Source organism: Brachionichthys hirsutus, chromosome 17, assembly GCF_040956055.1.
Source record: "Brachionichthys hirsutus isolate HB-005 chromosome 17, CSIRO-AGI_Bhir_v1, whole genome shotgun sequence".
Lineage (NCBI taxonomy): Eukaryota > Metazoa > Chordata > Actinopteri > Lophiiformes > Brachionichthyidae > Brachionichthys > Brachionichthys hirsutus.
Window position 1 is genome coordinate 6,207,219 of NC_090913.1, and position 23,208 is coordinate 6,230,426.

At 45.3% G+C, this 23,208-nt stretch overlaps 4 protein-coding genes across 4 annotated transcripts; 1 reads left to right on the forward strand and 3 right to left on the reverse strand.

Moving 5' to 3' along the window:
- The first annotated feature begins 247 nt into the window (after window positions 1–247).
- Window positions 248–2,410, forward strand: cdkn2d (cyclin-dependent kinase inhibitor 2D (p19, inhibits CDK4)). Its single transcript, XM_068751176.1, has 3 exons — window positions 248–321; window positions 694–852; window positions 1,359–2,410. Exons 2-3 carry the CDS (start codon window positions 709–711, stop codon window positions 1,710–1,712), a joined length of 498 nt encoding a protein of 165 aa, XP_068607277.1. The 5' UTR covers window positions 248–321; window positions 694–708; the 3' UTR covers window positions 1,713–2,410.
- A 1,872-nt stretch (window positions 2,411–4,282) lies between these two features.
- Window positions 4,283–7,655, reverse strand: si:zfos-323e3.4 (volume-regulated anion channel subunit LRRC8C). The gene is made up of 2 exons (XM_068750758.1): window positions 7,515–7,655; window positions 4,283–6,873 (listed from the first exon to the last, which is right to left on the reverse strand). The coding sequence occupies exons 1-2, from the start codon at window positions 7,653–7,655 to the stop codon at window positions 4,603–4,605; spliced, it is 2,412 nt and encodes an 803-aa protein (XP_068606859.1). The 3' UTR covers window positions 4,283–4,602.
- Window positions 7,656–9,671: 2,016 nt separating this feature from the next.
- On the reverse strand, window positions 9,672–19,190 carry keap1b (kelch-like ECH-associated protein 1b). Its single transcript, XM_068750555.1, has 8 exons — window positions 19,130–19,190; window positions 17,148–17,294; window positions 16,286–16,891; window positions 15,374–15,619; window positions 13,541–14,217; window positions 12,613–12,818; window positions 12,317–12,493; window positions 9,672–12,080 (listed from the first exon to the last, which is right to left on the reverse strand). Exons 3-8 carry the CDS (start codon window positions 16,589–16,591, stop codon window positions 11,827–11,829), a joined length of 1,866 nt encoding a protein of 621 aa, XP_068606656.1. The 5' UTR covers window positions 16,592–16,891; window positions 17,148–17,294; window positions 19,130–19,190; the 3' UTR covers window positions 9,672–11,826.
- A 2,527-nt stretch (window positions 19,191–21,717) lies between these two features.
- Window positions 21,718–22,938, reverse strand: s1pr5b (sphingosine-1-phosphate receptor 5b). Its single transcript, XM_068751131.1, has one exon. It carries the CDS (start codon window positions 22,936–22,938, stop codon window positions 21,718–21,720), a length of 1,221 nt encoding a protein of 406 aa, XP_068607232.1.
- Window positions 22,939–23,208: the final 270 nt, after the last annotated feature.

The following is a 23,208-nucleotide window of genomic DNA, read 5'->3' on the forward strand; positions in this document are numbered from 1 at the left end:
CGAATCGCCCGCTTTCCCCTCTCCGTCCTCTGATTGGTCGACCTGCCGCTGTTGCCACGGGGACGGTGTAGTAGCAGAGTTGTAGCTCCGCCGCTTTTACCGTATAAGGAGCCACAACGCCCCCTGGGCCGGCTGTGATTGGCCAGCGTGTTTTCTTCCCAATGTTTGTAAATTGTGGTCTGCAAGCTCTGTGTGTAGAACCTCAAATGTATCTAATGTTTATGAACATTCCTTGTTTGGACTTTTTTAAATTTTACTGGTCTAAGGAGCGGCGGGAAAGTAATCTCAGGCGACGTTACGGATCGGAAGAAACCGAACAAGGTACGCTTAAAAGCCATGGTTTGTTCTCTTTTTAAAGAACATTTAATTATCGGTTAGCTTGGTTGCTAATGCCTTATATATATATACACACACACCTCGGTTAATGGGAGACGTGTCTCTGTCTACAGAACAACTTACATACTTTCTGTTTAAAGGCGTTCCCGGTTGACCTGATATGGCATCACGCTAGTAGTCAGATAACATGGGCCACAACTGGGAACGCAGGTTTATCGTTACGCTAGCTAGCCGGTGTAGCTTAGCTGTAGCCGATCTTCCCGGATCAGGGTTTTACCTCGTTTATTTGTTTATTTGTGGTATCCACCGTTTCTAGGGTTTCGGCTTTACTCTTGTTGTTCATTTCCGTCCGAACAGACAGAAAGCTACTCTATGATGGTCCTCAGTCAGATGGATGCCGGTAAATCGTTGACGGCGGCGGCTGCCAGAGGGAATGCGGGCGAGGTACAAAGGATCCTGGAAGAATGTCGGGTGCATCCTGATGCCCTCAATGAGTTTGGGAGATCTGCGCTTCAGGTGAGGACCAGTTTAGACCTTGTTATAAATCCCACGCGTATGGAAGTTCGAAATAAGAGATGCGTTTGTGTACAAAGAAAATATGTTGGAAAAAAATCTTCAGCTGAAAATAAGATAAATTGGAAAAAAAGAAAAAAAAAATACATTACATTTTTTCCAGAACTTTGAAGGGATGCCTTCGTGTTGCTTGGACGGTCCCAACCAACACCTAAAAACTGCAAGCTGTTTAATGAACAGTCCCAACAATACACAGAGAAAATAAATCAGTATTCAAATCTGAGAAACTGGATCTAGAGACTCATTGTGGTAACGTTTATGTAACATATCTTTATATTAGCAGAAAGGCAAAAAAAAAAAAAAGGTAATTCATTCTTTGACCGGTTCGATCTCACAAACTTTATTGAACACAACTTTTGGTACTATTGCGATTATTTAAGAGGGATTAGTGATCTCAGTGGAGACGCTTAAATTTACTGCGGGCTGTATTCTCCTCTGATATTTCCAAGGTGATGATGATGGGAAACCCCAAGATCGCCAGACTGCTGTTGGAAAAAGGAGCCGATCCCAACATGCAGGACAAACATGGCATAGCGCCTGCGCATGACGCAGCCCGGACAGGATTCCTTGACACGCTGCAGGTTCTGGTTGAGTACGGCGCATCGGTAAACATCCCGGACCACAGCGGCGCGCTGCCCATCCACATCGCCATCCGGGAAGTTCACCGAGATGTGGTGGAGTTCTTGGCACCGCGGTCCGATCTGAAACATCTCAACGTCAGCGGTCAGACGGCGATAGATGTGGCCCGAGCCTCGCGTGTGCCCGATCTGATTGACTTGCTCTTCGCTCATATTCATAGTTAGTCTGAATTCTGGGCGCCTTCTGGTTGATCCTGATGCAAATTCTGTTTCACTTCAAACCTGGGTGACTTGAACTCATTGCTGTGTAAAGGATTCTTTTCTTTTTTTTTTTATGTTTCTCAGCATTAATATGTTTCACAGGACATGTTGTCTTGGCAGGTTATTTTCAGTGGACGGGTGGCGATATGCAGCTGACACCCCCTTTGCACAGTGCGATTTGGGCACCTTATTGTTCTGTTTTCCCTGTTCATTGGGAGTGCACATTTGTAGATAGTTTATAATTATTACTTTACTTACTTTGTGTAAGATTGTTACAAGTTGTATGTGTTTTTAAACATGTATGCAAAACTCGACATGATGCACCCTGATTAAATTTCGTCGTTTTGTTTCACACTTAGATGAACGTAGACTTTCAATTTAGTCTTATTTATGGTTGACGTATAGGACTCAGTATTCCTGTGACTTTGTGATTTGTTGAAATTTTATTTATATAAATACTTTTATTCACTTTAATATTTGAAGAAGAAAGCAACTTGAAGTTTTGAAGTAATTATTTTAAGCATCTACTATGAAGTTGGAAAGAAAACTGAACTCCTGGGTTTTAGGTTCCTGCATGTATATGTGATGTTTTATTTTTTTGTTTCCAAGGCAGACATTTTGATTAACCTGTTTAAAATGATCCAGTTTCAGAGAATAAAATACGGTGACATAAACCTTTCGTGTGTGTGTGTGCCCCCCCCCCCCCCCCCGAAACACAAATCCATCTGCTGTTTTGTGCTTTAAGGGACAATATCGAGTGCCTTCTGTAACTACTGACCACATGCATGGTGAAAATGTCCAGTGGTTGGTTCAAGGGCATTTGTTCTAACCCTGGAATGTGAAAACCTCCCCAGGACACACAGGCATAGCTGCGTTCACCCAAAATGAATGAAGGCCCTGCTTTGTCGTGGCTCGTAGGCGGCGCAGTGTGACGATGTTTGTGCTGAGGGCTCTTAGAGCACAATGGGCATTTTGTTTTCTCGTGCACCTGGGCAACTTCATCAGCCCAGGGAGGGTACAGTAGTTTAACTGCTGAGCCTCAGGATGTTAGAAACATGTTTTTTTTTTTAAAGTTCTGACAATGTTATTACATCTTGTCTGATAGAATTGCTTTTGTATTTGGAAGAAAACTTTTCCTGTGTTGAATCTTTTCATTTTGTATCACAACTACAATTTCAGAAGGAATAATTATTGTGTTTTTTACTCTACCATATATGCATATATGTGTATATATATATATATATATATATTATGGCATGCCGTTCAGGAACTTATTATATATATATATATCAAAAGTGAGGTCTGAGAATATGGACCGAAAATAACAAATAACATTACATTTCAATTAATGAATTAAAATCTCAAAAAGATGCCGGGGAACAAAAGGTTTGGCTTTGGATAGTAGCATGTAGCATGAGCTGATAAAAGCTATTACTATTGTAACACTTCTCAGACACTCGAGGGAGGGAGTGAATAAAAACATTTAAACTCATTTAAACTGGCTTGAGGTGAAATCGCACAATAAGTCAACACAAAACCTGTTCTGCTAACTCACACACTCCTCATCGGGCAGCGGGAGGGCCCCAACCTCGCGAGCAGAAGACACACCCTTTGACACATGACTCATCTTTTGTTGCAGTTCATGCTCAAGAGCGTGCAATACCGCTACCTTGAAGGACGAACTCTTACAAACATGTTATTTACAGTCAGGCCACGGTTGACAAACAGCCTCCTTCAAAGAGGAAAAGAGGTAATAAATGATTGACAAAGCATATTTGAAAGTCAGTGTTATCTATATTCTCCTGGAATGTATATAACTGACAAAATATGCGCGGGGGGGGGGGGCTTTCTCATGGCCTTAGAGGTGTGTGTGTCTGTAATGCAAGACAGGACACGACTGCTTCGCAGCGCAAGCTGAAAAGAAGAAGCCCTGCCTGCGGAAGACTGAACAGAGGATGCTCCCAATAAAAGTCATTTCAAGCATGTTTGATTACAAGGACTTACAGTTCGTATTGTCGGTTTTAATTTCTGATTGAATTGTATTTTTTGTTATTGCTTTGGTTCGGAAGGCTCTATATCTGAGAGCGACGTCAAATGTGCAATCCAATAAATACAAAATCTTAATATAATATCACAACTTAATACTTAAATTCCGTTTGCTTCACAGTACTTCCTGGAACTTTCACCTAGTTCCAAGTCAAGTTCAACTACAGGTGCAAAAGAGAACAGAGAACAATAATGTGAATTGTGTGGAATCTCTCTCTCTCTCCACTCGCTTAATGTCTGGGAGCAACATGAGTCCGCCCCACTGTCAGAAACACTTTGAAAACCTGTCCCAACAGGATACGCTGCGATCTGAGATCGCTTGACAAAATCAACAAAACGTTCATTGAACGACTGCACGAGAGAAAATGCAGATCAACTACAGTTTGATGGCCAGGGCCTCATCTCATCGGCACTGCACATCCAAAATGGTTTAAAGCAATACAAAAAGACATGTATACATAGTAAAATATTTATTTTAGAAAGCTTATTAAAAAATGTGTATAAAAAAACATTCTAAAAACAACTATAAATTGGTCCCATTAGCAAGTGACAAATTAGACCTTTTATTCATGAGTAGAGATTTTAGCACTCATTAAAAAATGACTTATTTCATATATATATATATATATAGGGTTTGTTCATCCTTCTGGCATCAGTTATGATTTCCATTTTTGCCATGTTCTACAAATTATATCACATATTTTCTGTTAATGGTCGTTTAAAAAAATAAATGCAAATCCATCTGCCATCGATCGGCGGGCAGCAGTTGAGAGGAGATGACTCAGTGACAGTCTCCGGCTCTGCAACGTTAGCCATTAGCCAACTTGCTTCTTACTTCGGATGGCAGCAGATCCAACAGATTGACCTCTGCTATTAGTCCACTGATTTTCAACAGGGGACAATCCCCTATTTCCAGAGGCAGAAACTCCAGACGGTTCCCTTTAATTTCCAGGCGTGCCAGTTGGGTCAGGTTGGCTATTCTGGAGCTGAGAGAAGACAGGCAGTTGTTCCCCAGAACCAGCGTCTTCAGCCTTTTACAGGAGAACAGCTCCTCTGGCAATGTCTCTAAGGAGTTGAAAGCGGCGGAGAAGAACTGCAAGCCTTGCAGGATGCCCACCTCCGGAGGAAGGAAGCCGAGCTGGTTGTGGGAGACATCGAGGTGTCTGAGTTTGGTGCAATAAAACAGCCGAGGAGGAAGCTTTTGTAGCTTGTTCCAACTGACGTCCAGAGTCTCAAGGGAGAGCAGCTTACTGATGTGGTCGGGGATGTAAGAGATTTTGTTGTGCCAAAGTCGCAGGGTCACTAAGCGCCGGCAGTGCTGCAAACTAAGAATCTCCTCCACCGTGGTGAGCTTGTTCTCCTTCAGGTCCAGCTCCTGAAGGTTGCTGAGGCTGAAGACGGCACTGGGGATGCGCTCTAAATTGCAGCCTACCAGCTCCAGTGAGTCTATGTTGCTCAGCTTCTTCAGGCTGCTCAACGCCTGGAGCTTGACGTCCTCGTTATAGATGCACAGTCGCTGCAGATGCAATGCAACGTCCGCGACACCGGGAGGAACCTTCGTGAGGTTGGAGCGAAGAGTGAGGACCCGGAGAGCTCTGAGCTCCCGGAGGGATTCCAAAGTGGCACTTTTGGATGCCTCGTTGCTTAGAGGACCATTCAGGTGCAACTCTTCCAGGCCATGCAGGGTGTACATCCACGGAGGCACTTCTTCTAAACTCTCGAAAGCGAGCCGTAGGACCTTTAAACTTTCCTTGAGGTGGTTGAGTGCAGGCACCTGGAGCTTTGCCGGACAGTAGACGAGCGACAGCTCCTGAAGAGAGTCCAGTTTTGCCACACTAGCCGGGATGGTGACATTTTTAAGCTGCTCCAGCTTGAGCGATTCCACTTCAGGGACGTCGAAGACCGTGTCCGGGAGCCCCGGTAACATCAGCAGGTGGAGCTCCAACCGGTCGCTGGCGTTTTTGGCGAGACGGGTGCGCAGTTTTTTAGCCGTCCACTCGTAGTTGAGGTTTAGCTGATGCAGGTGGCTCTCGCTGACTTCAGAGAGGAACACGGCGAATCGTTTAGAGTACAGCGCATCGTATTGGTCCACGAGGTGCAGGAGAAAGGCAAAGTCGTTATTTACGTCCGGTATGTCATTAATGCCCGTCTCCAGCCTGACCTGTTCAAAGGAGTATTCCTTCAGCGGTCTGTGGAACAGCCAGTAGAGGGAGTAGATGCAGAGAAGTCCGTACACGCCGACAAAGCAGATGTAGCAGTAGGCAAGTTTGGAGAAGAGATTTGCTTTGTTGTGGTTGCAGCAATAGATATCAAACCCAGTCAGCTCTGGAGGAACGTAGCAGCGGACGACTATTTCAATGTTGGAGACCAGCCAGGCGGTGTAGACAATGATCAAAAGGAACTTGAAAACCTTCAGGGAAGTTTGCAGCACATACATGACATACAAGATGTCTGCCTCCTCCACATGAGTTCTCAACTTCTTCACTTTTTCAAAGAGCGCTTTGGCTTGCTCGCCTTCTTTCTTGTCGAGGACGGAGGGGGTCGACTGCGGCTCGGGGATTTTCTTATCCGACGACTTGACGGACGCAGAGCGAAGCAGCACCACCGTCTCCTCATCCTCTGGCCGCCGCTTTGACATGGTGTTCCTAAAACTAACCAGATGCTCCTCCCCTCTCTCTTCAGACACCTCGCTCAGGGCTCTGGTGGTCCAGGGGGAGTCAAAGCACTTCACAAGAACGGCGATGAAGAGGTCGATCTTAGAAGACGTCCCGGGGAACTTGAACCAGAAACTGCTCGCGACCATGAAAATCATGGTGTGGATCACAACGAGGTACGGGAAGAACTTTGCATACCAGTGAACAAACCTCTCATAGCAGTAGTGGTTGACAAAGACGTACTGGTGGATGTCCAGATCGTTCTTGCGACCGAACACCTCCCACAAGACGGGGTTGTCAGGTTTGACCAGCGTGTGCCGCGACGTCTCATTCGCCCTGTATTTTCGGATGTGGCTGCAGTCGATAGCTTCAGGCGTGGGGCTGGTGACGTGGCTGGGGAGACATGCTATCTTGTCCTGGGTGAGCTGTGTGGGAAGTTGATGAGCAGAGGGAGAAACGGTATTTTGTGTGACAACAAGTTACTGTTCCTGGTGGAAAAACCAAAACCAAAAAAAAGATCTTTGATTGAATCCAGTCAGGTAAAATCAATCTTGACGGGATTATTAAGTATTTATTTTCATTCAACATTAATACAACACACATTCTATGAAGTGTGGAGTAAATCTGTAAAAAGTTCAGATTCAGGAATCTTTTTCTTACTTTTTAAACAATTACAATTTCATTTTTAAAACGTATTTGTTCCAGGCTTTTTTCAAACGTGCAAATTACAATTTAATTAAGAATCTAAATGTGCTCTTCTGGCATAAACCAGATTATATTATTAATAGTTTTTGTCTTAACATTGCAGTGTTATTATCTCAGTTTACATATTTGCTTTCCTTGTGTTGTATTTTAGTGATAAGGCACAGAAAATAAAATTAGTTGTTCACAGAGACACATTAACCTGCAAGTTAACAATTTGAGCTGATGGTAAGTAGGTCAGGAGACGCATGCTGGTTTTGACAAACTGTTCTTTTTTTCTCCTGGAGTTCAGATAAGGTGGAAATTTACTGCGGCACGCGCCCTTGAGGAAATTTAAGCGCTCCTGATCGTGCACGTGTCTCACCTGCAAGGTGCACCCAAAGACGCCGATCATAAGCATAGAAACGCACAGGTACTCTGAGAAAACGTCCCACCACGGCTTCAGAATCCGGTAATTGGTGTTCGTCTCTGCGCCGAGGTTTCTGAATTCGCCCAGTGGGATCATCCTGGTTGCTGCTCCACACTGACGAAAGAGAAGAGAAGTGTAGGCATGTATGCCTTTGGATAAACAAGCACTGCTCCTTTACTGGAGGTGGGTTGAGAGTGGATCAACGAGTTTGGCAGCATCTGACGACAATATAAACGAACCCTCCCCAGGAAAGGGTTGGGGGAATTTTGAAAGCAGTTTCTATCTAGTTAGTAAATCATGAGATAAAAAAAAAAAACACATTTAGCAGTTGCCCAATCATGTAATAAAGGAAGTATTAAAATGTAATTAATATGGGTAAAAATCTCTAAACAAAACAATACAAAAAGTTCCAAACAATATATATTTAAATATATATATATATATTAAAGATTTTCATCTTCCTCATACTTTTGCTTTGATTAAAGAAAGTGCTTCAACTACGCCTTATAGAAAGTACCGGACCCAAAAATGCGAGAGATCACACAGACCTGTGGTGTCACATTTAAAAACCATCCTTCAACTTTTAATTCTGTAAAACAGTCCCAAGTTATCCGGAGAGTTCTGGTGGTACAGCCCAGAAAAAAGGGATTAATGATGAGTGTCAAGCAGGTGAGTCGAGCTTACCTGCGTCAGAAGAGGATCCGATGGTGTCCGGTGGGACGAGGGCGCACCGGTGTCAAGGTAGGAGAAACATTATGCACATCCGGCAGCTATTTTCAAAATAAAATACCAACAACCATTTTATTTTATTTTAGTCCCTATCTTTACAATCGGCAAATATACACACTATAATTATCCTAAATATATATTTTTAGATGCCTTTAATCCATAAATCCATTTTCACAGCAAACGATTTACTTAAATGGACAAATGAAGTAATTCCTCATTATGGGGCCACATTGAAAACAAGCGTTATTTGTGTATTATTCTTTGCATCTTTATTTGTTTGTACCGCACACACATTTATTATCACCCTTTAGCCACTAACTTTGAAAGGTTCTGTCTTTTTCTGAAAGGTTTAACTGAGGAGAAACATATTTAAACATAATTGTCTGAATATTGGTTTTCCCCCTTAATTAAACAGAAGAACAAACATAAGGAATTTGGGTTTTTGAGAGATTTTAACTGCACGATGAACTCATTTTGCAAAAGGTTCAGTGTGTCAAGCCTCCTCTCTTACTGAGGACTGACGCGTCTAAACTCTAATAATAAATAAGTAAAATAAAATAAAATAAATAATAACAGCAGTTAGAATATAAAGACAAATACACAATATCATTAAATTAAATTAATTAAAATACAAATAAAACCAACCCAAGATACAAAACTTAAGTGTAGGAGTCGATGGACGTAATCATCATCTTTCCAGATCACTAATTCTTCCATTCCAGTCATCAAGACTATTGTATCAAAAAGCGTTGCAATCTAGACAGAAGCCTCTCATGATCCCGTTCATCCTGCAGGCCCCCCCCCCCCCCCCCGGGCCCTGCACTGGACCGGTGCCTTTTTATGACACGTTTCTAAGTGATGGTACCAGGGAAGACACACCGGAGACCTACTGGTAGAGTCATGTAGGTGTCGTCTGGTTAAATCCGGGTCTGTGCCATTAAATAACATAACATTAGACCCCCCCCCCCCCCCCTTAAATATGCACCCTTCCTTTGTTCAGGACTGCTGCAGCCTTTCTGTGTTTGACCAGATTATGTCTTGACTCTCTTTTGAGCCCATAATCTGGGACACTTCCCTGTCGGGTAAACATAATAATGGTTTGTCTCATCCACCTGCCAGGCTTGAACAAGGAAATGAGACGCGTTGGCACAAATCATGGTGGTTGCACCGCGACACAACTCTCAGGTATGGATGGCCGACCCGCAGCAGAAAATAGAACCTGAAGAACCTGAATATAGAACCTGAAATATTTAACATCCACTTGTTCATGTTAGATATTGTACATCAGCAGGAAGGCATGACAAGGCTTAGCGCCTTCTGGAGGCGACGGCTGCACATGTCATTTATAGATCATAACTAAAAGACATCACAAGACGCCAGTAGTACAACAAAACTCCTTTTACTTAACAATGAATTACTGTACTGGGAATTATTTTTTTGTGGGGAGGAGGGGGGGTAATGTACAAAGCAGATTTTCAATATCCTAATATCCATTCCAACTATTGGCTGACAGGAAAAAAAAGTCCTCTTAAAAGTGAAGCAAGTCTTAACAAACATCCAGATTTAGCATTAACAGGCGTCCGGACTCGATGCATGCGTTATTCAAAAACAGTCCAGTTCAATACAAAGCTGACGTCAGTTTAGAAGCACGAGAGAACCAAATGGGTCTAACAAATAAATTATAAAATCAACTCTGGAATTCTGTACAAGACGTCTTAGAATACCAATGTACAAAACATCACTTAAAAATGTTACAGCTTAAATTGCTGTTAAAAATACGCATCTTTAGGATCCGTCATCAGAATACAACATTTCAAACACTCATGCAAAAAACATGGTCACTTCTGTTATTGAGGTCTGGTGGAGGTGAAACGATTTAAAAAGTCCAACGCAAGGGAAGAAGTTCCACAAATAACTTTCAGGGAGACGTTTTTTTTTAATTTCTAAGATTCAATATTCCCTTTCCTGTGAACACAACCGATTTCTTCATTCTCGTGGCGTTCCAGATAACAAATAAACTCAATTGGACAGACGAATGAAAACATTCACAAGTTTAGAGACGCCATTTAGACTTTAGGCCTCATGCAAGAACCATTTGAGAAGAGATGAAGAGAAGAGACTCTGCATGCAGCAACAAAAAGTCGAGGTTGGTCCAGATGTGCGAGTCACTGCTTTCTCTATACGAGGGGAAAAAATGTTGTTTCACGAATTATACGGTTCAAAGCGGAATTAATTTAACCCTGGTTCTACAGGAAGTTAGGAGCCCGACTCGAATCCCTCAGAAAACCTGTGGCGGGATTCGACTAAAGGGGACGCAGCACGTGAACCCAGGAAGTTTACAGAACTGGAGGCGTCCAGGAGGAATGAGCTAATAGCGCTAAGAACGCCGAGAGGAGCTTACGTGTGGCTGCGCATCATATTTGAAGAAGCTCATAGCTACAAGAGGATCCCCGTAAGATGTTAGATGTGCTCGTCTTCAAGGGGTTGCATCATAATTTTAGCAGTCTTCAGTAAAATAGAATTCTGCATTATATTTGGGGAAAACACTATTATTTGTTGCAATGGGCTATTTACCACGTTCTTATGTGACTTGGTTCTTGTGCACGGCTGATGAATAGCGCATCATCCTCTACATTTTTATGCAACGGTGGTTGAATAAGTGCGCAACACACCTTTTTTTTTTTTTTAGAATTTGGCCGCACCGATTCTTGTAAATTTTACCTGTTTAGCTTTTGACACAAAGAAACCTCGAAAAAAAAAAAGCAAGAAGCGGTTTAGGATGAGAATCAAGCAACACGAAACAACATCAGTTTAATTTATAAGCTGAGGAATTACAGCTCGATAAACAACACAGGTAAATCACCGCAGCGGGGTTGGGTCGAGAACACACAACAAACTCTCGTAGGAGTCCCGCTACCATGACTAAAGCTTCGTGTGTGTGTGTGTGAGCGCTAAGACTTTCCACCCACCAACGAAGCGCTTCGAGACAATACACTGATGACTGACGCTTAATGGCACTTTGAACGCGCTGAATAAACATGCTTTCGCTTTCCGTGGTGTTTGTTTATTTGACTTCTCTTTCTCCCCCACAGACAAAAAAAAAAAAAAAAGAAAAGAAAGAAGTGTGCGCTTTTTGGTTCTCTGTAAGTATAAAGAGGCCCGACGGACTTGGAGCCACTGAACGGGGAGTCCTTTAGAAAGCAGCCCTTCCAGCGCACGGTTCGAACTGGGGACGAGACCAATCACTGGAGGCCTCGTACGAACGGATGCGTCTGTATTCAGGGCTGTGTGCGGATCCGCCACAGACACTGAGATGAGTTCGTAACACCCGGAAAAGGAGGTTCCACTCTGCACTTTAAAGTGTTACAATTTATTTTTTATTATATTCTACGTAATCACTAAAAGGCAGCAAAATCTGCCTGTGATCGGCTGACGGTCTTTGAGAAGCTACAGTGGTGCTTCAGAGTGTGTGCGTGTGTGTGCGTGTGCGTGTGTGTGTGTGTGTGTGTGTGTGTGTGTGTGTGTGCGACAGTGAGCATCATGAGCCCTCGCTGAAGGGCCCGCCACATTGTCGAGTGCTGCGAGAGCTGAAACTGGAGTTAGCCGTTGACGCGGCGCCACTCTCCCTCTCAGACGTCTCGCAGTGTGGCGGGTCTTTCTGGCACGGCTCCATGGTAATGGCGACGCCCACGCCGCTCCGCCCCGACGTCATGTGCGTCACCTCGGCCCAGGTGTCCGTCTCGGGGTCGTAGCACTCCACGCTGTCCAAAAACGTGTTGCCGTCGTAACCTCCTGCAACAAAAACAACAAACGACATTTGACAATCCCGATGTTTAATATTGTACTTCTCTTGATGTACAGATGATCTTAATTCCTCTATTCTTGGATTTTACAAAAGAGGCTTGTTATGTGAGTAAATAAACCGTTCTTTATCCATGAGGTCATCGTTCCCGTCCGCATAGAAAACGAATATTGTTGCCGCTGCTATTAGTGGCAGTTAGACATGAAAAGGTAGAACCTCTCCTCACCCAGGACGTAGATGCGTCCGTGGAGCGCCGTGACCCCCAGAGCGCTGCGCCGGTGCCTCATGGAGGCAGCGAAGCCCCAAGTATCAGTTTCCACGTCGTAACGCTCCACCGTGTTCAGCTGGTTGGTGCCGTCGTAGCCGCCCATTACGAAGATGTGATTCCCCAGTGAGTAAACACCTGGCAAGGGTCAAAGGTCGCTTTATTCAAGTGCCCGACTTATAGGTCAATCAAGCAAAGCAAAAATAATCTGGCAAGCATTCGTCACAAGACAAACGGCGCGGAGTCCTCTCCCTCACCGGCGCCGGAGCGAACGGTGTTCATGGGGGCCATGGTTCTCCACTCGTCCCTCTCGGGGTTGTAGCATTCGCAGGAGTTGAGCCGATTGGCCCCATCAAACCCCCCCACAGCATACAGCAGCCTGTTGATGACAGCAACGCCCACGCCGATGCGGCGCGTTAGCATGGGGGCTACGAGCTGCCACTGGTCCTTTTCTGGATCGTATCTGCAGAGCCAAAAACACAAAAAAAACACGTCATCCTGTGTAACGCATCCCAAACGGCCTCGTTCCGTCTCCCACACACACGCGGACGTTTGCCATGTCCCACAGGTTCCTCCTGCTGGCACGCCAACACATCCAGAACCTTCGTCTGCTGCATGCATCCACTGCAGGCCTTCTGGAACCCCGCCGCCTCGTTGAAAATATACATTTGGGTTCATTTTCAGCCCCCCCAGGACAACTTTGTCCTTTATCTTCCACATCTGTTCCAGCCTCTGCTACGGCCCCATCTTTCACCGCCGTCCTCGTCTGCTTCTTGTCCTTTGTGGGTTTTTTTTACAACATGTCCTGCAGTTTTTATTCTATACCCCCCCCCCCCCCCTCAAAAACAACAACACTGTAGATAAGATATCGTGGATGAACGCTTCATTGAAGGAAGACGAAAACCGGTTTGCTTCCAGGAAGTCCCCGGATTCCTGCTCTCGGGACATTCATTGACTAAATGCAGCAGAGCAGAGGCTGCGATTCAGCCGCACGCTCCACTGCTTAATTATTACTGAACCAACACACGCAGCCCAGTGCACAGTAACAGATACAAGCACGATCCAATGAATCTCAATCAGCTTTCCAAATAGCTCCACGGCGCGGCTTAAAACCGGCGGGGGGGAAATAAAAGCCGGGGGTCGTATTTTCCATTACGGAGAACTCCAAAAGCCCAATCTGCTTACCGTTCAACACTGTCGTGATGGATGCATCCGTGTGAACCGCCGACTGCGTATATCATGCAGTCGATGACGGCGACCCCGATGCGGTTCCGGGGCACGCTCATGGATGCGCAAGGCAGCCAGCAGTTGTTCATGGGATTGTAGCAGTCCAAAGCGTTCGAGTCCATGTTGCCATCGGGCGCGTTGTTCCTTCCGCCCACGGCGTAGAAGAGCCCGCTGATGACGCACGCCGCGAGGCCGCTGCGGGGCACCTGCAGGTCCGCCAGCCTCAGCCAGGCCCCCGTGCAGGGGTTGTACGCCTCCAGGTAGCTGAGAGACTGGCGGAAATAACCCCCCGTTGTGTAGATGAGCTGCGGCACCTTGGGCGTCCGGCAAGATATTACTTTGGTGGGCTTGTGGAGCGTGAGGTCCTGGAAGATCTGGGCCAGGTAGTCTTTACACTGTGGGTCCCAGTCCAGAGACTGGAGCTGGGCCTGCAGGAAGTTGGGGGTGAGGGAATGGCAGCGGACGGCCTGGAGCAACGCCTGGACATACGGACGCCGGTTCTCCCGGTCGTACCGCACCCAAGCCACGCACGCCTGGAAGACTTCAGACTCGCAACGCACGTTGAGTTCATCACGGCTGATGAGGGTGACCAGCTGGCAGTGTGACAAGTTGAAGAACTCCTCCTGCGTCGCCACCTAGGGGCGGGAGTAAGGACAGCAACTTTTAAAGAGTCTTCACAATGCAAACACCGACGTGAAAATAAATAGAATAAATTCATCGTCGCAAACAATTAAAAGATAGAAAAAAAAAAAAGGCTTCCCGCTGTAACCGTACATTTACGAGGCACGTGCGCAATCAAACATAAAAACGACTTTCATTTATACATCCTTCACTTTTGCACGTGTGTGATAAGACACGACACATCTGTGACACATGTGCCCAGCCGGCCGTTGGATCGTCGCCTCCTCAGGTTTCGACCTGTGAGGTCCTTTAATCTTTTGCAGCCAGGTATCCTTCAACCACAGGAACATCCTCGCTGTGACTCACAGCTGGTGTGAAGTGCAGAAACCACAATGGAACAAGTGAAGCTGCATTCATTCTCACACAAAATCCCCTTCTACGGTTTCCATTTATAGGAAAACTACAGCTTCTTGTCGCAGTTTTGAGCTGTAGAGGCACATTCAATTCACAGGATTACGAGTGAAAAACTTTTTCCAAGATGTAGCCAAACAGTCCAGTCTCATTATTGTAGGTACGCATCATCAATCCAAACTGGTTTTAATTTTACTATTAATCTGAAAATAGGCCTTTTAGAATTCAATCGCTGCCCTTAGGGTTGTTAAAGAAAATTTAAATCCACTTCGTCACTCTAGAATTCCACGGGTCCTTCTTTGGGATTATACCTAATCCTCCAACTAGATTGTAATCCCACAGGGTGAAATTCTTTCTGCCACATTTTTTATGAAGCTCCATTGACTGTAATGATAATTACAAAGTGATCCAGAATCCAGGATCTCTTCTGGATTATCACCAAACTTTAATAATAATCTGTTCCTGGAAACATTCCCAATATTTACTGGCAATTTCATCAAGATCCGTCCAGAAATGTTTTGAGTTATCTTTCTAACAAACAGACAAACAAACTAATGAATGCTGGTGATTCCATAAGCCCCGCCACGGCGGAGGCAATTAGATACATGATTGATTAGCAATTCAGAGCGTAGTTTAAACGTGATTGATAAAAACAGCTAATAACACTTCACAACGACATTGAAAACAGGGCAAAAAACCCCAAAAACATCAAATTGGAGCAAGAAAGATTTAGCTAAATGAACTGAAAAGCCCGCTGACCTGGCTGAAGTTCATGTAGATGTATTCGCGGGCCCTCTGGTGCAGCTCTGTGCAGCCAATCTGCTCAGCGAAGTTGGCGATGCCGATGGCGTTGCTGGGGTCGAGCTGCTGGACGAGGAAATCGCAGCAGGCCTTCACCACGCTGTCTATCTGGTACATGACCGCCCCGTTCATCACGTGGAGCACACATTTCTCCCCGACAGAAATGCTGGCGGTGTAGGCGAACTCAATCAGCCGGTCCATTACCTGGAAGGAGCGAGGAAATCGCTGAGGTTTGCGTAAAGAGGGACGCTCAAAGCCCAAAGCCCCTCGCTGACTGCTGTCGTGCAACTTTATCATCATCTGGACGTCAATCAATACTTCTTATTTCCTCTCCTTCTTCCATTTCAAGTACATCTCAGCTTTTCCAAGAACATATGAGCTGATCAATATGAGATGCGTGTGATGAATCTCACATTTTACGATAACGCGAACTGAACAAAGCAGCAGTTTGCCTCAACATAACGTCTTCAAATACTTGCATGAAATCATTGTGCAGGTAATAAATTAATCAATGATGTCAAATATTCTCTGTGCAGAAATTATATATGACAAATTTTAAACTGTTCAGAGGCCTGTGAGAGATTTGAATTTCACTGAATCTTTATTTAACCAGGTAAATTCACTGAGAACTAATTCTCATTTACAATAACCTAAATTGCCTGTTCTTGGTGGCGGGAGGAACCCGGAGAGAATCCACGCAGACGAGTTTCTGAAATTAATTTTAAATAAGAGGTACCAGTTTTGATACAGCTGTAATATTTGCATCATTATCATTGTAATCTTTGGAACATTATCTGCCTGCGCATCGATGATTCAAACGTTTCAGCCCCCCAAACGCACGGGCCCACGAGTGGGGAAGCCCCGACTCACCCTGGGATGGATCCCCTCAATAGGCACCAGCTCCATCCCGCACTCCTTCAAGCCGTTGGTGAACATGGCCCTGAAGACCGGCGACGACGAGGCCAGAACCACCTTGTGGGCCACGAAGTCCACCGCCTCCAGGTCCTTGTAGCGAACCCGCAGCGTGACGTCGCAGAGCCGCCGCTCCAGCCGCAGCTCGTTCATGATGCCGAAGGCGGCCGCCGTGTGGCTCTCGAGCGTGTAGCTGAAGACGCGGTGGCCGTTGCGCGTGGAAGGAGTCACCAGCGCTTTGCATTCTGTCAGACACTCTGTCATTTCCTGTCCGGTGTCCTCCGCCGAAGTCGCGCTCTCAAGAACGGCCGGGAGCCTTGCGGGGCATTCCTGCACCGGGCGCAGGCGCTGCTTACAGGAAACGTGGAACCGAAGGCCGGGCAGAACGCTCCGGGCTGCCCTGGGCTTTGGTTTGAGGGGAGGAGGCCGCGCTTTGGGTCTGATTCATGAGGACATGGGGATGTCAGTAGAGCTCTCCAGCCGCGCCGCTCCCTTACGAATACTTCTGTGTGAACTGCAAGTCATGGCTCGTTGCACTTCTGCACGTTGCAGCTCCACCTCCGGCTGCGTACGATTCAGACGAGAGGAAACAAGTTTCACAGGTTCAGCTGAGCGTCGTGTCACCCCTACCCCACCCTCCCCCCCGGGGACGGGTCAGCCTTGCACAGCCGTCATACTAGAGAGGGATTTACCGCCCTATTTTTAATCAGGCAATAATCAAAGCTGCCTTCAGACAGCCACACTTGTGCGTAGACGAGCCGATAGAATGCCAGCTGCTCTGAGAGGAAGAAAAAAGCGGTTCAGGTGTGAAAAGACTCACAAGTGTGACTTGGAGCCGTGGGAATGGGTGGGGGGGGGGGTTCTCCGAAGACGTGTTCCTCGAAGTTGTCCAACTAAGGAATTTGTTTGCAGTGACTCAGTTTACAGGAACGCCGTTGGCTCATCTGGCAACTGCGAGGGAAAAACACTGAAACACAGAAACACGGAGTCAACATTTATTCACCAGACGGACACTTTGGCGACACGGGTGTTCTGTAGCCCCCTGCTGACTCAGCATGAGCCGTTATCTGTCCCCCCCCCCCACCTCCCCGTCCCCCTCCAGAGACACAATTCTCTTCTCTTCAAGTGCATTTGACATATTTCCGGCTGCCCCTGGAGAGAAATGAACATTTTCTTTCATTCATTCGTCTCCTTGAAGACGAAATGGCCGTAATCGGCTCGTCTCTACTCGAAGTTAAGGGTGACGGGTCTGCTGGGAAATATCCCCAGCTGGCTACAGGTGAGAGGCGGGGGGGGGGGGGGGGCACACCCCAGATGAGAGGCCAGGTGGGAAGAACCCGGAAAACCTGGACAGAACCCCCCCCCCCCCTGTAGTTCCCCCAAACACATCATTATACTGGAAAAAGGACGTTTATATATATAAACTTTATATTCTCTTTTTCTACCGAGCTTACTTTGTTTCAGAACAAGAACTGTCTGACTGTAACAGACATACGAAGAGCAAGTCGACAGTCTGCTGACCTGTCGGTTACTCAGTAACAATCCAAGTGTTCATAGTGACATAATAAAGCACCCATAACACACACACACACACACACACTCTTATCTGACTTGCTGGTAGGACACTGTGCACAGGTCATAAGGCCTTACGGCTGCCAGTTCTGCAGCTAGATTATTATGCCCTAGTTATTCACGACAAAACTGCCAAAAAAAATATTTATGGCCTCAGCACTTCTGATGAATCGACAGGTGACGGGGAAGTTCAGTCAGCAGGAAATCCTGCTTGGATAGAGCGACAGGGCAATTCACATGTTCTGCCTCTGCAAGGATTTATTCCAAGAGGAGACCGGGTGATGTGTGGCGTCATTTTGACACTAAACACGAAAAAAAAAAAAGAGAGATGAGCCGGATCACGACAGATTTATAGACGATTACATGTAACGATCAAACGAAGGCACTCGGTAGTTCAGTGGACATGTTTAAATACTGCAAAAAAAACCTGTTAATTTACAAATGATTTGATTAAAGAAGTCAAATGTTGGACTTGAGTATACTGTAAAGTGGCACGCGTCATGAAACAGAACTTGTTCTCGAGGAAGAACTGAAAGTACAAGTACCACAGACCTGTTTCTACCTGGGTGGAGAAGATACTTATTGTTTTAATATATATATATATATATATTATATATTGCTGAAAAACAAGGAGGATGATGATAGAATTGATATACAATAGAGGTATATAATAAACGTTCAATATTCAAGAAGCTGGAGAGAATATATAAATATAATAGACATTCCTTGGTGACTCATTCAGTGGAAACTGCAAAACATGACCCCGAGGTTAAAGACAGACCTTCACGGTGTTCGATCCGCACACAAGAACATCTGGAATGCAGACTAGAGAGAGCTTTTATCTTTTCTTTTTTCATGTAATCACCGACTGAAGCTCATCTCTGCGCTTGTTTACACGCTAAATAACGGAGAGCGCTGGAACGCACCGAATCAAGAGTAAAAACTGGCGAGGAGGGATCGATCGCTCTTTCGGTAATGCGGATATCCGCGACAAACAGGCAAGAGACAACACTAATAACAAGTTAAACATTTAAAATAAACGAACGGAGCTAATGGCAGAGCGGGCTCCCGATAATAGACGGCAGCGGAGCGGCGATGAGCTCCGACCACGAAGACGGAAACAAAGCGCCGCCGGAGCGTCTTCACACAGACAGCCGCGCCATGGCTGTTTGATCCACACGCAGTTACACTTCAAAGGAATCAGTACACCTGCGATAAAACGCAACTCACGTATTCTACTTCAGGTCCTCCATCGCAGGCTCTGCCGAGCCGAGCTGTGCGTGTGCGTGTGCGTGTGCGTGTGCGTGTGCGCGCCACAGAGGAAGGAGGGGGGAAGCTGTGACTCACCGTGACTCAGCATTCATTGTGCTGCGCTCGCTCCGCCAGCTTTCAAAGTAAGAGCCCGTCGTCACAGAGCGGGAACCACTTTCAGTATGGAAGACGGCGGGGCTTTTATTGTGAAGGGACCTTTGGACCGTAGGAAAAGTGAGGTCATTAATCATCAACATGCCAAAAGCTAAAACTCTTATAAATGGTGGTCTACATACAAATACCACGATAAACGTGTAATTATAGCCATTTTTATTCAACTTATGTAAGATAAACAAAATCAAGTAAGGTTACGTGACGTCATTTTTGAAATTCCAGCAGTCAATGTCTTCAGGATAACAGCCACAAGGAGGCGCCAAAAGCCAAGCCCCCCCCCCCAGTCGTAAAGACGCGCTTGAATTTGCCTACTCTGTCAAAATATGTATAATCATGTAGAAATGAGATCCCGGGCAATTCGATCCTATAGAAGAAGAATGTTTTATTTGTTGTGCCCAATAGCAAGAATTCACTTATGATTAAACCATATATTTAGTACTGAGATGTGCTTCTCCTGCAGGATCAATAAAATGATGGGATGCAAATGTGCTGATGTGATATGTAAAGCCCTCAAACAAGAATTTCTGATTATGAGCTCAGTTGCAACGCTGCCTTTTACCTCATGTAGATTTGCTTTGAGAGGAATTAAGAGCAATGAACCTGAAGGCACCAAATGAACCACACCCTCTAATTAATGTCTCTTACAGCATCGTGGATAAATACAAAAACAAAGGTATAGAATTTATTGATCTTTATCTTTTTCCAGCCATGAGAAGCTGAGGCAGTAGGTCGCAGTCTGAGGTGACGGTCAGTCTCACACACACGATCACAGAATAAAGGAAAAAGCTGTTTCTTCTGTGTTTTAATAAAAGGCGTGTTATGTGACTCAGGACTCAACCTGAGACTTGAGTTTGTAGCAGAACGGCAACTCAAGGCCAATGCCATTTCCAGATGTGAGGCAACAGGGCTGACTTCCTTTGGTTTTCTTTGAGCGAAAGTCACACAACCTCTGCTGCACAGAAAGAAATACACACAGATACATTTTATGCATATAAATACACCTTTACCGTGGACACACTCATTAAAAAAAGAACAACAACAATTTATTTGTTTTATGAAAGGGAAAGTTCACCACTCTTTTCTTCATACACGACAGATTTAATTATAAAACAGATAATATAATGTATACAATAACGTTCACGATACTTGAATTACAGTACACAAAAAGCACACCATGTCACTCATCAATTTTACATTTTACATTAAAAAGAGCCATTCGTATAAAAAACTGTTTTAAAACTCAATTCATAGAAAAAAAAAACTATATCCAGAAATATTCTGTTTAACATGATGTATATTGCATTGCAAATAGTTGCACTGATTCTGCATGGTTTAGCTTGTAGGTCCTGGCATAGCTCTCATAACCTCATTTACAAATTGGAACATAAATATCTAATGTAATAATTTATTGAACTTATACTCAGTTGAAGCTGACTGAGTTTGTGTGTGAAACTATCAGAATATCCTGAAAAAAACTCAAATCTGTCAATCAATCACATGAAGTGATGATACCTTTCTGTTTTTGACCTTGTATTATTTTCCCAGATGTAAAAAAATCACCGGCACTACTTCCTACACCGCCGATAGGTTAACCATCTGTCATTCCAAAACAGTCAGGCAATTTATGATTGGTCTGCCCCCCCCCCCCCCCCATTACTGTACAGTACTGCATCGCTACATTCCGAGTGACTTCTATCTTTCCTATCATTTTGTAACTGTCCCCGCATTAAATGCACAGATGGATGCAAGATGCTCTGCAATGTTCGATGTAGAACAATTCAGTCCACCGAGAGGTTTTCGAACCGGCGAAATCCTGGCATATGCAAAATGAGCCGACTGCACACAAGTGTTTTTGCTTTGTTTAAAGTATTTCAGGATCAAAATGGAAAAAGATGAGCATCAAACACGCATTTAACAGAAACCGGTCAAAGGGTGGGAGTGAATGTTGCCTTATTTTCAGTCACAAAAATATTCAGGTTTCTATGAGACTACTGAAACAAGCTTGCAGACCGGAGAACGATTGGATACAAGGCTGCTCCTTTCATTCCTCGTGATTTTTCAGTGCAAATTGGAAAAGACGAATTTTCACCACGTGCTCGTAAAAAAAAAGTCTGCTCGGTCCCATTTGTGTGGAATGCATCCCACCTAACAACGAAGTGCTCTCATGTGGTCATAGTGCCCTGAACTGCACCGCATCCTGGAGAATTGAGACATTTGCACACACGATTCTCTTTTGCCTACTATGATAGTTTTGACATGTCTCAGTTTATGCCCCAATTATGAGAAAGCCACAACTACTTCCTCTCTATAGAAGATGTTCTACCTCTTCTCTGCTCACACACACACACACACACACACATTCACACACCTCTGCACTCAGTCATTATTAGTCTTTATGACTTGAAGAGTTTGGGGTAAAGGGCCTTAATTGTTGACGGGGTCGTGACAGCGTTCCCAGTAGAAATAGTTGTCTCTGGTACCCCTTCTAGTTTCTGTGATGCAACCTCCGTTTTGCTGAAACTGCACTCCAGGAAAGGTATCCCAATCTTCTTTACCTGGCCATCCCTGGTCATCAGACATGGCCGACAGAGCAGCCTCAGAATAGCTCTCCTCATGTCTTTACTGGTCAGAGTGTAAATGATGGGGTTCAGGAGAGAGTTGACCATGGCGACTCCCAGGAAATAATCAGCCTTGTAGAGCAGGCAGCAACTGCGTGTCGGGCAGAAAAAATCCAGGAGGAGGAGGAGGAAGAGGGGCAACCAGCAGGCAATGAAGACGCCCAGAACAATGGTGACTGTCCTGAGGAGGGCGATGTACTTCTGCGACTTTCTCGCCAAGCCGTTTCTCATGCTGCCCGACAGACCCAACCGCTGGCGTTGAGTGTTGGTGCGTACAATGCGGAAAACCCTGACGTACAGAACCACAATGGCCAGGAGCACGGCGCTGAACACCGACACACAGAAGAGGATGTAGCTCTTGGCGTAAAGTGGAAGCACAGTAGAACATTGGTCCAGCCTGTAGATGCAGTTCCATCCCAAAATTGGGAGGACCCCCAAGAACCCCGCCAGGGCCCAGCTCGCGCCAATCAGGATCAACATCCGCCCCCGCTTCGCCCCGTGGTATGGCCTCATAGTCACCATAGTCACATGGCGTTCAATGGCAATGGCCAGCAGACTAATTACAGAAGCCGCCAGGGTGATGAACACCCCGCCCTCTCTCAGGAACCAGAGCAAAGGTGTTAGTTTCAAAGTGGTCGGTCCTGACATGATGATGTTGGCCATATATGTGATTCCAGCCAGCAGGTCAGACAGAGTCAGGTTTCCCAGCAGGTAATACATGGGCAGGTGGAACTTCTTGTTCCTCCAGATGGCAATGAGAACCACGGCGTTCTCCAGGACAATGAGGAGACACACCACAATGAACGCAATTCCCTCAGGCTTGAGCCCCTCTCTGTAGCGGTCTTTCTGCAGTTTACCGGTGTAGTTGTAATGCTCCACGAGGACAGAGGTGTTGTGGTACACCCAGAAGAAATGCAAATAGCCAGCAGGAGGGGAGGTGGGGAAGGTAGACGTAAAGGGCGGTGTCCCTCCGTGAGCAGAACTTGAAGCATCCATGTTTTGTGTTGCTTTTCTTTTACTCTGCCTGCATTCAGTGGCTATGAAGTCATTTTTGTAGACAGTTCTTTTTTCTTTTTGTCTTTTTTTTTAGCAGTAATTCATCCTACCGTTAAAAACAGTCATTCAATAAATGAGAGATTACATGGAGTTGATAAAAATAAAAATAAAATCCACCAGAATCAGTAGTGGTTTTCTTTTTGTCCAGAAGACGGTGCTCTTGAGTTCTGTCTGTCCTGGTTGGAAGGTCCAGGTACTGCAGAGAGAAAA

Coding starts and splice junctions, on each gene's coding strand:
- cdkn2d (XM_068751176.1), top strand. CDS start 709: ATGATGGTCCTCAGTCAGATGGATGCCGGTAAATCGTTGACGGCGGCG. Junction 853..1,358: donor TTGGGAGATCTGCGCTTCAG/GTGAGGACCAGT, acceptor GATATTTCCAAG/GTGATGATGATGGGAAACCC.
- si:zfos-323e3.4 (XM_068750758.1), bottom strand. CDS start 7,655: ATGATCCCACTGGGCGAATTCAGAAACCTCGGCGCAGAGACGAACACC. Junction 6,874..7,514: donor TCTTTGGGTGCACCTTGCAG/GTGAGACACGTG, acceptor CTTCCCACACAG/CTCACCCAGGACAAGATAGC.
- keap1b (XM_068750555.1), bottom strand. CDS start 16,591: ATGACAGAGTGTCTGACAGAATGCAAAGCGCTGGTGACTCCTTCCACG. Junction 15,620..16,285: donor TTGAGGGGATCCATCCCAGG/GTGAGTCGGGGC, acceptor CGCTCCTTCCAG/GTAATGGACCGGCTGATTGA. Junction 12,494..12,612: donor CACCGTTCGCTCCGGCGCCG/GTGAGGGAGAGG, acceptor GACCCTTGCCAG/GTGTTTACTCACTGGGGAAT.
- s1pr5b (XM_068751131.1), bottom strand. CDS start 22,938: ATGGATGCTTCAAGTTCTGCTCACGGAGGGACACCGCCCTTTACGTCT.